This window comes from Penicillium diatomitis (genome assembly GCF_028827545.1).
Source record: "Penicillium diatomitis strain IBT 30728 chromosome Unknown utg000009l_segment0_segment0, whole genome shotgun sequence".
Lineage (NCBI taxonomy): Eukaryota > Fungi > Ascomycota > Eurotiomycetes > Eurotiales > Aspergillaceae > Penicillium > Penicillium diatomitis.
The window spans coordinates 976,672-990,358 of record NW_026623181.1 but is presented as its reverse complement, the minus strand read 5'-3'; the positions used below and the strand labels follow the sequence as shown (position 1 = coordinate 990,358).

General features: G+C 50.4%; 6 protein-coding genes across 6 annotated transcripts; 3 read left to right on the top strand and 3 right to left on the bottom strand.

Annotated features, from left to right (window-relative positions):
- Window positions 1–10: 10 nt before the first annotated feature.
- Window positions 11–2,008, bottom strand: N7539_006850 (uncharacterized protein; the record flags this gene model as incomplete). The annotated part of the gene is made up of 1 exon (XM_056936451.1): window positions 11–2,008. One exon carries the CDS (start codon window positions 2,006–2,008, stop codon window positions 11–13), a length of 1,998 nt encoding a protein of 665 aa, XP_056788386.1.
- A 264-nt stretch (window positions 2,009–2,272) lies between these two features.
- N7539_006849 (uncharacterized protein) lies at window positions 2,273–4,146 on the top strand (the record flags this gene model as incomplete). Its single annotated transcript, XM_056936450.1, has 2 exons — window positions 2,273–2,293; window positions 2,386–4,146. 2 exons carry the CDS (start codon window positions 2,273–2,275, stop codon window positions 4,144–4,146), a joined length of 1,782 nt encoding a protein of 593 aa, XP_056788385.1.
- Window positions 4,147–4,510: 364 nt separating this feature from the next.
- N7539_006848 (holocytochrome c synthase CYC3) lies at window positions 4,511–5,692 on the top strand (the record flags this gene model as incomplete). Its single annotated transcript, XM_056936449.1, has 3 exons — window positions 4,511–4,588; window positions 4,662–5,344; window positions 5,434–5,692. The coding sequence occupies 3 exons, from the start codon at window positions 4,511–4,513 to the stop codon at window positions 5,690–5,692; spliced, it is 1,020 nt and encodes a 339-aa protein (XP_056788384.1).
- A 399-nt stretch (window positions 5,693–6,091) lies between these two features.
- Window positions 6,092–8,274, bottom strand: N7539_006847 (ABC1 kinase family protein; the record flags this gene model as incomplete). The annotated part of the gene is made up of 3 exons (XM_056936448.1): window positions 6,092–6,269; window positions 6,343–7,682; window positions 7,768–8,274. The coding sequence occupies 3 exons, from the start codon at window positions 8,272–8,274 to the stop codon at window positions 6,092–6,094; spliced, it is 2,025 nt and encodes a 674-aa protein (XP_056788383.1).
- A 934-nt stretch (window positions 8,275–9,208) lies between these two features.
- N7539_006846 (uncharacterized protein) lies at window positions 9,209–10,526 on the top strand (the record flags this gene model as incomplete). Its single annotated transcript, XM_056936447.1, has 2 exons — window positions 9,209–9,532; window positions 9,600–10,526. 2 exons carry the CDS (start codon window positions 9,209–9,211, stop codon window positions 10,524–10,526), a joined length of 1,251 nt encoding a protein of 416 aa, XP_056788382.1.
- Window positions 10,527–10,882: 356 nt separating this feature from the next.
- On the bottom strand, window positions 10,883–13,318 carry N7539_006845 (uncharacterized protein; the record flags this gene model as incomplete). Its single annotated transcript, XM_056936446.1, has 6 exons — window positions 10,883–10,954; window positions 11,027–12,237; window positions 12,295–12,429; window positions 12,491–12,610; window positions 12,677–12,811; window positions 12,895–13,318. 6 exons carry the CDS (start codon window positions 13,316–13,318, stop codon window positions 10,883–10,885), a joined length of 2,097 nt encoding a protein of 698 aa, XP_056788381.1.
- Between the last annotated feature and the right edge of the window lie 369 nt (window positions 13,319–13,687).

Here is a 13,687-nt window from a genome sequence, read left to right as displayed (position 1 = left end):
ATTCAACCTTTCAAACGTCTCCCAGTGATTGCGTCGACTTATGAAGAACAAATTTCATGTCAAAGCAGCACCACTTGTCTCCAGCCTCATAATCTCCATAATCCCATAGAGCGTGAGGATTGGGCTTGAGCTTTCGTGTGATGTTATCAACCACTAAGCCGATGTCAGCACCACACACTGAAGCGGATGCAATTAGGTCTGGCTGGGCTTTTAAGACTTTCAGATCAAGGATTGAGCTCAAACACAATGATTGAAATGATGTTGGACGATTCGTTACCACCACCTTAACCACTTCACTCGCCCAAGTCCTCGTCTCGTCTTCAAGTGTCACCTTCGGCAAAGAAACGCTGACTTCAAGACTGAGATGCCGAAATATTCCATAGTTCTGAGTCCGGATGGGGTTCATATTCGTTAGTTTCCGATGACCCTGTCTTGTGGATATCGCGGTGATTCCAAAAGCACTGTCAAAATGGAGCACCTGTACGTATAGAGGCTCCTCGACATCACTGCTCAAAAGCAATGTGGCACAGTCACCTGAGAGCATATGAAGAAATCCATCTGCAGCAATCTTTGGACTTGGTCTGCTCTTGTACAAACAGTTATCGTCGAGACTTGTATCATATCCACCTACAAGATCAACGCTAATGTGGCCATCAAAAGCTGATGCATTGCCACGGAGCTTGAGCGTTGAGGCGTAAAGCTCGACGTGCTCTTTGATCCCCAGTAAGCTTTCACGCTGGAGAGTCTTTCTCTCGATCAACGCAATCCCGCTGAGTTTTACATGTACATCTGCAGGAGTCGTGTCCCCTATGCGCCAATGTGTCAGCCATGTGAGCCTAAGCAATGCGAGAAGGGGGGTGAAAGGGCGAAGTTCCCCACCTGGACTTTCTGACCCTGAGAAAGAGCCATTCAAATCTGCCAGGCTGAATAGTTCATTGACTGTCGTGACACTGAAAGTCACGTCGGACTTTGGTAATTGTGGCCTCCTTTTTTCGAGCTCCCGTTCCAAGGGGCGAAAGAACCCAGTGGCCCCTGGGAAGATTCCATGTACAGCCCCAGCTTCAATTGTCAATTTCGTGGATGTGCCATCCGACAGCATAGTACTCGAGAACCGAAACGGCGGGCTTGAGTCACCGGTCTCTCCTTCTTGGAGAAGAAACAGCTTTTCAGTAGCCCCCGAGGAGTGGACGTTGCCAGATGCTTTGTGTTCTGTTTCGCGACAAATCTCCCACAAAATATCATCCCACGTCATGAGCGAACAATTTCTTCTCAAGACCATTAGTAAATGATGAGTCAGAAACCCAAATGTCTTCCCTGCATGAGAACTTGTCATAACAGGAGGTGGCCATTTCCTGCCCGGAGACACCGACAGCATCGTGTAGTCATTAGGCGAATGGGGGTAGTACAGCCAGGTATTTTCTTGTTCGAAGAACAGATGATGATCAGGGTTCGCAACACTCGCCAGTTGGCTCTGGGTATGTATGGAATTTTTGAAATGCGTTATGGAACTGACGTTATCTCCTTCACGGGCATCGAGAGTGCAGTTCACATCTAGTCCTCTGGCAGCGAGTCCGCGGAGAAGCAGAGCCAATTCCGATGTGTGCAGGTATGATCTTGCATTGGCTTCATCAGGCAGCTCCAGGGCGTAATCAACTCCGAGTAGTGAGTGAAAATTGGAGATCCGTGCTGGAACAGTGCACAGGGGAACTGATAGATGTATGTAAACGAGATCGCCCTTCTGGCTGACCTGACCAAGGTGGTCAAAAGCTTTGACTAGATTAGAATATGTTGGCAGTTGCGAGGTCTTTCCAGTGGACGGTGGTGACTGGGACGGCGCGGTAGAAATCAGCTTTTCGACATTCTCAGGTAGAAAGCCGAGGTATTCGCACAAGTGACTGCGAATTGCTTCAACATCGTTTGAACACCCTTCGTAGTCTGAAGCCCTGAGATTCCGGTCTCGGTACACGGGAATATAATCAATTCCAACAAGAAGTGCTTTTTTGGTCATGGCGGTTTACTACAGCATACGTAGGGCCAGGAAAGAAATCGCCAAAGGAAGGAAATTCCGTGAAGCGCGAGGCGCTCAGCCAGTGTATACAGGTTCCGCTAATGGTCACACGTGATGGTGGCGGCCTAAATGGTGGGGTTGACGTCTAAGCTGACACGAAGTGGCTCTCATGGTCACCTTGTGGTGATCATCGTTAATGCCATGCTTGAAACGGCCAGTGAGATAACCCAAGAACCTACCTTCTTTCACAAATCTAAAGTCTTGATGATTGCCGCAGATGCCTGCGTACGTAGTGAGTTCATCATCCTCAACTCGAATTGCAAAGTCTTCTGCGTGGAAGAGAGAATTCAGATTAAACAGATGAAACAAAACGTCAGGTTAATTCCCAGAGCTGGGATGTTGACGAGGATCTGGTGGAGAGCTTCCTCTGTGTACCAACATTCCAGTTCAGTTCACACCTACAGTCCACTATACTGCAATCCAGTTTCGGCCTGGAGTACCGTGAGGCCTACGAACGAGAAGTCGCAAATACCTCTCTGATTGCAAGGGAAGCCCACAAAAAAACCATATATCCCTATCGTCTGATCAGACCCGATGGCATCAGCGTTGAAACGCCATCCCCTTGCCCCAACTACGTGGTGGTGTCTTACACATGGGGTCGATGGAAGCATCGAGATCGTGATCTTGACACTACGGTTCCCGGTGGCTACTGGCAAATTCCAGCAAACACTTTATTCAGTCGACAGGATCTTGACTTTGCCATTCGAAAAATTGCAGGCGAAGAATATGCGTGGGTGGATGTCTTCTGTATACCACAGCTGGATTCGGACCCTCTACATGGACAGGAGATTGGCAGGCAAAGCGAGATCTTCCGATCCGCCACTCGTGCAGCTGTATGGTTATGTTCAGGCGGCGATGAAGTTCTGGCCGAAATCTGCTCTTGGGTTCCTGAAGGACCTACAATGATGGATCCGGTCACCGTACCCTTTCCAAGCCTGTACGAGATCAAGCACGGGACAGCGGATTTGGAAGAGTTTCGCCGCAGAGCGAAACTTGTGGCATCGCTGACGGAAGCCGTTCCCTGGACAACCTCGCTTTGGACGCTTCAGGAAGCTGCCCTGCGTTTGGATGCTGTTTTCTACGACAAGAAGGGAGAGCCAATCCGACACAGAGGGAGCAACAATGCCCTTACAATCAATCACCTCGTTAAAACATTGCAGTACGTCAACGACAGTCTGCGAATAGCGTGCGGGCCGAATTGGGAAGGGGGTGCTTGGATGAGTGAAGAAATCAATACAAGTATACTGGAACCTCCGGAGTCGTTACCTATCACCGAAGCGGATGTCAAGTTGTGGCTCGAAGCGATCGATGCAGTCACCCGAATCAACCTCCACAAATTAAACTCCATGAATGCCAGCGAGCTACTATTGACTTCAACTCATCGTACCTGCAAAAGGCCCCACGATAGAGTCTATGGAATCATGGGAGCGATCGGCGTGACCATTCCGGTCGATTATACCATGGATCCTGCAAAAGTGATGGAACGCTTCATTGTCGAGCTTCACAACACATTACCAGCAGAGATTCAGTCTTTCTTCCGCAGCCCAAACCGTTGTCCAAGCCAAATGGCTTGGTTAGCCGACGAGAGTTGCTTCTCGCTTGGTCTTGTTCGTCAGGGCGACAGCCCATCTCCTCGAGTGTTTGACAGCATCAGTCCATCGGGGTGTCTGGTCGTGAAATACATTCATATCATCTCGAAGGCTGGACTCGATGATCTTGCATCACGTTTCCTCGGTCAAAGGCTTGCCGCAGGATTCGACGTGGTCGCTTTGTCAGAAACGAGCTGCGGTCTGGTACAGCCCAGAGGAATGGGATCAGGAAGATCCGCGTACATCTTGACTTGTGTTATTCTACGGCTTCTCCATTCCAGGATGAAACTGGCTCTTGTACCCCTGGGAAGCATTGTGGGGCTCGATCGCCTGATGTGGAAGTATATGTATTTGTTATTGGCTTCTGATATTAAAGTTGAGCAGCTCTCGCCTCTCCGGGAGCGAAGCTTCCGCAGAATAGGTGTTATTTTTTCGGGAGAAGAACTGCGGCTAGATGAAGCAGCGAGTGGAGAGTTCTCCATTCGCTAATAAAATGCGAGCCTGTAATACGATGTCAGAGCTAAGATGATCCTTTGAAGAAGCCGATATGTATTTAATCAAGACTCATACATGCATAGAGACCGATCACCAAATAATATTTCATTAAGAGATACAATCGTCTTGGACAGCAGTGCTGTCACTGCTGTGCTACAAGCCCGAGCAATAAAAGTTAGGTATACTTCGGCATCAGGAAGCCGATTGGTCTCACGTGATAGTTATGTCATCTCTTGGATTTTCTTTCCGATGTCCCGATAATCTGCCGCGTCTGCGCAACGAACATCTGTTTTATTCAAGCCCGCTATCATTTTTCACTTCCGTCTCACGCCCAATACATAATTATTATATCGACAAAATGGGTTGGTTCTGGGCAGATTCTCAGACAAAGGCGCCTGTTGCGCCACACCCTACTACGCCTGGCGCTGCAATTCCAGTATGATCATTCCCAGACAAAAACATTTGATGATTCATTCCGAAACTGACTTGTAGACTCCCCAAAATAAAAGCCTGGATGTCCCATGCACGAGTCTGGTTCAACAGCTGTCCCTCCTGCCGTCGTCACCCAAAAAGCCGAGCCGCCCAGTAACTGCCCCATGTCCAAGGCGAAAGATTCACCTTTCGCCGCAAGCGCCGGCGCAAAGGCCTCAAACCCACCAGCCTCGTCGGAGACTGCTGCTGCTGCCGCCGCTCCACAGCAATCCACTCTGTCCAAGTTAAACCCTCTCAACTACATGTTCTCTTCTATCTCGCAGGAACGTGCCCCTCAGCAGACCGTGGACCTCTCCGTTAACCGAGAGACCTCGTCGATTCCCCGAGGAGACTCAGAGGGCAACTGGGAGTATCCCTCCGCGCAGCAGATGTACAACGCGATGCTGCGCAAGGGATACACGGATACTCCCCAGGATGCTGTTGAGTCTATGGTCGCCGTGCATAACTTCTTGAACGAGGGCGCCTGGAACGAGATCGTTGGCTGGGAGCGCACCTTCGCCAAGGGTCTTGGTGCTGGATGGGAGCGCTGCCGACGGGGCGAGGAGAACCTTGGCTATCAGCTCATGAAGGAAGAGATGACTGGTCAAATAGATCAGACGAGCGAGCCTCGTTTGATTCGTTTCCAGGGCCGTCCCAAGGAGTTGACTCCCAAGGCCCGCATCTTCCAGACTTTGGGATGGGTGTATCCCTCCAAGTTCGAGTAAGTCTGGTAAACGACACGAGAACAGCTCAAGAGTTGGTCTCTTTTATTTCAAAATAGCGTACACTGACCTTGCGATTTTTTTTCAGGACGCCCCCTCCCTTTGACCGTCACGACTGGTTCGTTCAACGGCAAACTCCCTCCGGCCCTAAGGAAATCCGCTACGTGATCGATTATTACTCTGGCGATCCCGAGCCCAACGGCGAGCCCGTCTTTTATCTTGACATCCGTCCCGCTCTCGACACCCCTACCGCAGCCGTTGAGCGGCTCATGCGGTGGGGAGGTGATGTTTGGTGGAGGGCCAGCGGCGGTGCCGCGCGAGAGCCCGGTGCCACTCCCGGCCATTAAAGCATCTCTACCAGAACGGCTGAGAGGGCCGATGTTTCTCCACTCAATCCTTGTATATCCTTGTGTATTTCTCTTCTATAGACATGGCCCAGGCGTTGTATTGGTTGTGCCCTTGTATCATGGTCCTGTCCTTTCTCTCTCTCCCTTCTTTCGATTCTTGCGTAATTTGCATCTACTCCTGGCTCCGCTTCAGATTTGTTCACAACTTAATGTATGTATACCTATGATGACAATGGAAAAACGCAGCTACTGGCAAATATATCACGTGGGAAAGTCTATGTGTAAGGGGGGATTATTCCGTCTTGATAAGCATTATTTGGGTTTATCGTAGTTTCTGCCATACCTGACAGACATGCGCTAGATTGAGGATGTTGGAGGCAAAAGTGCTTGCGTTCCCGATCATATGTTTGGAGAGAGCAGATCGTACTTGACACATCGCTCGACACTTTCAATGCTGGCCTGCAGCAACCCGCGTGCCTCCAAGCTGACCCAAACACGCAACATCGAGGTGTCGCCTGATCGCACGGTCTGCAAAAAGGTCGACCCGGTGCCCAGTTGTCGAAGAATTGGCAGTGCGCTATGATCAAAAGATCTGAATTAGTGACCTGGAAACTAGCCATTATGATATATTGGCAACACTTTTGACTCACCTCTTGAACAGATCAAGATCTGGGTTCAGGCTACGCCCAATACCCTCGAGGAGGAGACATGAGATGACGACGTTGACAAAGTCCCCTTCAAACCGAACGTGATGACCCCGGACCATGGTGAGAACTTCACTAAGCACGTCGCCAATCTTGATGTTACCCAGAGCGAATGTGCGCGACTTGATACTCAGAACAAGGTGCTGCATCTTGAGGGCAAAGATCTCTGGGTCGAGGACTTCGTGCGGTGTGCGGCATCTCTCCACCATAAGTTGGCCGGCTCGGTAACCGTCAAACTCTGCGATGGCTCGGAACAGGTCGAGGAAATTCCGGCGATTCAGGTCATTGAGCTGTGTGACGAGTCCTGTGTCGATGAAGATCAGCTGGGGGCGATATCCCTCATCGTTGAGTTGAGCGAGGGCGGACTCCCATTCGGATTTGTCGCTGAGATGCGGTCGCAAGCGATCGAGAACTGCATCAGTGACGTCAACCTCGGCTCGGGTTGGAGCCTCGGTGGCGCGAGACGTCTTCCGAAGAGACAGATCAAGCTCGCTGGGCTTGTAGAAGCGAACCATGATATTACCCGGGTGGAGGTCAGCATGGACGAAGTTGTCAATGAGAAGCATATGCAGGAATGCATCCAGGCCTTCGTTGGCAATCTCGTGCTGATAGACTCCTCCGCCAATGTCTAGGAAGGTTGCCAAGGGGATACCTTGGGCGAACTCTTCCACGAGCACCTCGCGGGTGGTGTAGTCCAGGTAAGGATATGGGAACCATGCTGTTGTGCGCGTTTTAAACTTCTCGCGGAACATGACCAGGTTAGTCGCTTCAATTCGCATGTCCAGTTGCAGCTTCATCATCTCCCCAAACTGGTGGACTTCATCAGGGAATGACAGCCAATGCATCGTAGGGATGGCGTTGATCAAGGACGCAAAGAAACCCATGATACGCAAGTCGCGGTGGATCATTTTTTCCACTCGAGGATGCAGGACTTTGATAGCGACGTAGGATGAGGGGACACGTTGAGGTGAGCTCTTAACTAGCACATCGACGTTCTTTCTCATCTTCTCGCTCAAAGTGCTCGGTACCTGTTCGAGTTCTTCGTCGCTGGTCGCGAGATCCGGCTTGAGTTTTGCTTTGTAGACTTGGGCAATCGCACCAACACCCAGGGGCTCTTCCTGGAACTCCTCAAAGATATCCTCGAAGCGTCTGCCATTGAATGCCTTTCGAATGATACGTTTTGTGTCCGCGAGTGAGTGAGCAGGGGCATTGGAGTGTAGTGAAGACATGATGTTGCACATCTCCGGTGGGAAGATGTCGGTTCGTGATGCAGCCCATTGTCCAAGCTGTGAACAAAAATTCAGTCAGTATTGAACTCATATTCAATTCCATGCCGGATGGGCCTCCCTTTAGCCCTAAGGTGCCACTTACTTTGATGAACGCGGGGCCAGCACGCTCCATCGCTTTAACCAAGAACCGATACCACCATAGCGTGCCTGTCTGAGCATTCGTTCCACCCTCAATCCTGCTCCCAACCCAAATTATTGGAACCGTAACCACAACTGGCACAAAGATGATAGCCAGATGAAGAAACCGGAATCCAGTTGCAATCGGATCATAGACATAGTAGTACCAGAAGACCCGTATCGACTGGAACAGTCTCGACAGACCTCTTGAATCTTTGGACACCTGTTTTCGAATCTCTTCCCGCGACACTTCGAGCATTTGCATCTCACCCGTGACCTCATCTCCCTCCGACTCTTCCGCGAGCTTGAGAAAGGCGCCGGGTGTAAGGGAGGCCATCATCAGGGCTCCCAGTACCGGGCCCCTGTGAGGTATGCGTCTTGATGAGGCTTTCCATGACTGGACCAGTGTGTGTTTTGGAATATGTGTAAAGCTGCGCCGTAAACAGAGCCGGCCTAATAGGACGGCCCTCATGATCGGTCGTGATGCATTGAAGAGGAAAGCCGATGCACGCGCGCGATAACAGGCCGATAACCCGCAAGCACGTGTTACTACGTCATCGGGACTGGCTGAGCCGAGGAGGGTTTGATTGGTTTGGATATGGTGTACGATCGGGTATTTAAATCTATATGACTATGAACAAGGCTGATTGTATAAGAATGACTGGACTGAACCATCGATAATAGGGAGCTTAGAATACAAATGAGACGGAGTTCATATCATGATGACGTGCAATCACAGTTAGTATTCAGTAGGAGCACTGGAAGTACTAAAGTAGTACAGTACTTATCCCGATAGACCCGATAAGCATCCGAGAGGTCTACTTAGAACTCTACTCACAGGTGCGCTTAAATCAATGGACGCGTCAGAGGAAAACAGAAAACATTCATGACAAGACACACAGTATTTATAGTTTCAGATTGTGTCAACATGATGACTGCGTTTATTACTGCTGAATTTCCCAAGAAGAGGTGTGCCCAACTTGACCAGTTCGCCAAACTTCTCTGGGCGCATCTACTAAAGAAGCCAAATCCATCACCAGCGGCAAGCCACATTCCAGCCTATGCCGATCGCTAACTTTTCCGTCTACGTCCACGACAGCCTTTCTTATTCCGGCAAGCCTTGTGGTTCTGTGCAAGCAGTACCAAGTTACGAACAAATAACAATGCGTCTGGACTTCCGAATGACTGGGAAAAAAATATGGCTTCGGTCCTGTCTGGTGGAGAGATCCGCCGTCCCGAAAACGGGGCCCGAGATTACCGGGAACAACCAAGTTGGTCAAGCTTGGCGTTCAAACTGAAGAAGATGTCTGCAGGGCTGATCTCGCCATGATGTATTTGATTTTCTTTTTTCGCATCTTTCACCTCGTCAACTACTGCACCATATTGGACATCGTCTCTTTGTCACCATGGGTTCGTTACGGGGCGCGGATGATGTCGAGACGATAGGTGAACAATTCGAGTCTCGACTCTTCAGGAAGCATTACTTGATAAAGGGTCTCCTGTGGGCGGTGCTCTTATATGGGAGCCTGGTTCTATCGATCATTGCGTATTGCAATCCTGCACTCTTACCATTCAATCCGCTTTCCTATGTCTTCAACATCGAAGTGTCTCCCTTCTTTGCGTTTTCGCAAGGCTCGGAATACTTCCCGAAGCCGCATGGCGTTAGAATAGTAGCCTTGGTTCCGTTCCATTATCACGAGCGTACTGCGATCTTGGATTGTTACCTACAGGTGAGCTCGAACAATAATTAATCCCTCATCAAGCCCTTCAGAGGCTCAATACTAATTGATCTCTCAGAACAACCTGGTTCAAAACCGCGGTCTGCTGGATCAAGTCGTGTTTATCCCGCAGACGGATGATGCGTTCAGTCTACAGTGGCTTGACGCACTGGTTCAAAAGACCCCCGAGTACGCCATCTCAGTGGGAGAAGATGACATGGATTGGAAATTCACCCAAGCGAACGTGTTATACGTCCGCATCGACGGAGACGTCGTGTTCCTAGAGGATCACACTATCCCGACAATTGTCAAAACAAGACTGGAAGATCCAGACTCATTAATGATATCCGCCAATGTCATGAGCGAGGGTGCTCTATCCTCTCTTCACAGCCACCACGGAGTCGCGCTGCCTTATCTTCCAGAGCTCGACGAAGCCGACCAAGATCCTCAAACCAATGGCCAGTCCCACAGTGACTGGCACGCATCCAACCTGCCTTTGTGGAACGGACCTGCCGCGTTCGTCATTGAGAAAGAATTCAGGCCTCCCTTCCAAGGCCATCGATGGCTTCCAGTAGCCGAAGAAGGACTGGATCGCGACCCTATCGCGTCGGCGATGCGCCGCGAGACAGGGCCCAGCTTGCAAGAGTGGACCGTGAGCGCGCAGCACCATTACTCGTTTCTCGACCATCTCGAGTCGAATACCTTGAGTCGCTATAAGTTTCCTCTGTGGAAGAATCCTCCAGAGGCGGTCAGCAGTACCTTGGGGTGTTTCTGGGGTAAGGATGCGGCCGCCTTGCGAGAGTTATACGGTCAACAGACTGCCAGTGAGGGACTGTCAACGATATGGACTGCGTCTGATGGGTCTCATCCAAATATTACCATCGATGGGAAGGGTCTGGCGTCACATTATTCGGCTGAGATGGCCGTTGCTGGGCTGGATTCTACGGATCTCTTGGAGCGATACCATGCTTATGCGCAGGAAAACGTGTGCAGACCGACTAGGTGATAGAGACTGGAGAGCGAGGTCCATCGAAGACGGATCATGTCATGTGTGGAACGGAAACCACACGTTTGTATATACCCATTTACTTGTTGATTAGCATCGCTCATTGCATTTTTGACATTTTGCCATATTTTATATGGAGGCTTTTGTGTACCGAGGTACTACCTCATCATTCGAAGAGCCGGCCCTCTAAACACTTGTCTACATCGGCAAAACGCTGATCTAGTATGGTTGGCTCCTTGTGAATCTTTATAGCCGAGGAGCCCAAGCGGTAACGCCCGAGTCCTTGGTTAGATGCGTAATCTTCAGCGGCTCGACACAGAAGTCGACATCTATCTAGACTCTATCGTAGGGCTACTTCATTTCCGGATTTGGCTGCTTTTCGCAAGATCTTCCATCAGCTCCCGATAGCTTGCTGGAAGTGCACCGGCCTAAAAGAATGCAATGGCTGTCAGTCATCTGTAACGTCACCTCGGTGCAATCGTTCTAACTATGGGACTGACCTCATTCTTAAGAAGTTCTTGCACAAGCACGAATGCATTATCGCGATCTTTCAACGCCTGAGCTTCATCCACGGCCACAGAGTTCGATGTCTCTGTGGATTCCGAGGGAGTCGATGAAATTGTTGCAGTTCCTGTCAGAGTTGACTTCAAAAGGGCCGCGACCTCCTCATTGTGCAAACAATCGACTACGGCCCTACAGCCCAATGCATTGTTGGCCATGAGAGCAAGCGCGAACCAGCCTTCACCTCTCACCACGGGCCATTGAGTCTGGGTAATCATTGCCCCGATTGGCCGAGCCACGCCCTCGTGTAAGGAGAACAATTTCTCCTGCAATAGCTTCGCGGTCTGGTCGCCATCTCGGGCCTTGGGAGAGATGGTCCGACAGATAGACGCAACGGTTCGTCCGATTTCTGTCTTGATAGGTGCGGAGTCTGTCTTTTCGAACAATGATAGTAGGAGGGAGAGATATGTTCGCTTGCTGGCGGGAGAGTCCGGGTCCTCCGATAAAGGAGCAAGCAAGAGTGAGATGTTGTCCATCGAGGCAATGGTCACCTGGCGTGCGATAGTCGCAGCGGAAAACTGAACTTGGGGAACAGAATCGAACGCCCACAGACGGGAGACGGCCGGAATAATCCCGGCCTCTGCCAGACTCACCCGATTGTCGCCCGCAATTGCAAGATTCTTCAGAAAGCCCAGCGCGGCATGGAGAACGGCGCCGCGAGAGCCGTTTTGGAGCACGGCAATCAGCTGTTCGTGGATTTTCAGATCTCGCACCATTACCTGGCAGACCTCGTCGGATCGAGCAATATTACCCATTATGACGCACGCACAGATTTGAAGCTGCTCCTCGTCGACTGTGACCCAGGACTTCAAAGTCTGCGCTATGCTTGAGCTGAGAGGATATTTCTCAGCAAAAGACGATGCCGCTGAGACTTCTGCAAGTGCTTGATTGATCTTGAGCCGGGTTTGTGCCATGGCTGAGACTTCGTCAGCCGATGATTCATCGAGGCTGATTTCGAAGGAATGACGAAGAACACCGAGGACCTCTTCAACCATTCCGTGCGAGATGCAGACTCCTTGAAACTGCTCGGTGGCCAAATAAGCCGACAGGCTGTTGGCCAACGATGAAAAGTGTTCGAATTCATTTTCCTCCAGCGCGAGGTGTGCAAGGAGCCAGATTGTTCCATCAGGTGAGTTTGCAATACCTTGCGCTACTGAATGTCAGATAAGGTGGTTTAAGACAGCATCTTGGGCCTTTTGCCTCATACCTTGCTCTGACGCCAGCTCCACCAAGTCAAATGAGAAACTGAGAAGAGCGCTGTTGTCTCGGAGGCCTCCGTCGTACAAAAGCTTCAGAATAATGTAAGCCGCTCGATTTTCAGCTATTTGAGCGTGCGCAGGCTCTACTCATCGTCAGTCCATCATTGATCTAGACGCATATTGGTCAGAGAAGGAAGGTCCTACCGAAGTCCATGCAAATGTTGTATATGACAGGAATCGCCACGTGAACCAGTTCAGGGTTGAGGAAATGTCCGATGATAGCAGAAGTGTACCTCCCGTCGACAACAATTTGCCGATTCTCATCTGCTCCATCTTCAGAAAAGCCATTCTCGGTCTCGGAAGCATCAAGCACAGGGAATGTTTACATACTCGTATCCGCGCATGAATTCCCAATCAACCGCAATGAATGCAGCAGCAGCTTGATATCCACCTTCAAAGTGGACGATACAAGATCCAAGAAGAACTTCAGGATTCCAGATCGCCCGATTGGTACCCGCCATGAAGCTATACTCCCGCTGTCAGCAGTCTGTAGCCTTAAAAAAAAAATAGGGCCGCGGTCCAAAACTAGAATCATTCAAGGAGCTCACCGTCGCGGCTTCCATTAGCCAGAATCTCTGCTACTAGAGCAAGGTATTCAGAGTCCGACGTCCAAAGCTTGTGAAGTATCTCCAGTACACTTTGCAAAGTCTCTGGATCTCTTCGGCCCCGACGAGCATCCTCATCGGCCTGTTCCAAAGAAGCATGAAGTTCTTTCAGATCGAAGCTATTTGCCGGTTCTGACACGGCCTCGGCGTTTTCAATGATCGACCGTAGAGCTCGAAACATCTTCTGTTGATCTTGCAAGCTGCACGGTTCAGAGCCTCGGTCAGACAATGATGAGGAAGACTGAGGCAGGTCAGACAATACTTTAGACACAGTCGGCAAAACAAAGCTGGAACGCTTGATGGGAGCCGGATTGATCTCCTCAACCCCAGCTCCAGGAGCTGGTCTTATAGTACTTTGAGCCTCCATGATGTGTTTTGCGAGGCCCTTGCACTGCGAACTGCCAATGGATGGTTTCTTGTCTTCTAGCGGAACCAGTAGTGGAGAGGTTTCTTTCCTAGTCGGGGTGCATCCACCCTGTTGGCGACGATAGGAGCCTGGAGAACAAACGCTAAGAAGCGAGATGAGAGCAGGCCTATGTACTGAGTCACAGGAGGGGGTTACTCAATGGAGCCGCAGTTCAGAATATCCTTGAACTCTCAATACCTTAGCTTTTAAGAATTCAGAAAGATCTCGAACTAGTATCTGAGGACACGGAGAGTGAACCAATCCGCGCTGATGCTGCCTGAACCCACCTCAGGCAGCCGCCCTCTTTGGGTATAGTCGGATGGTTGAAGC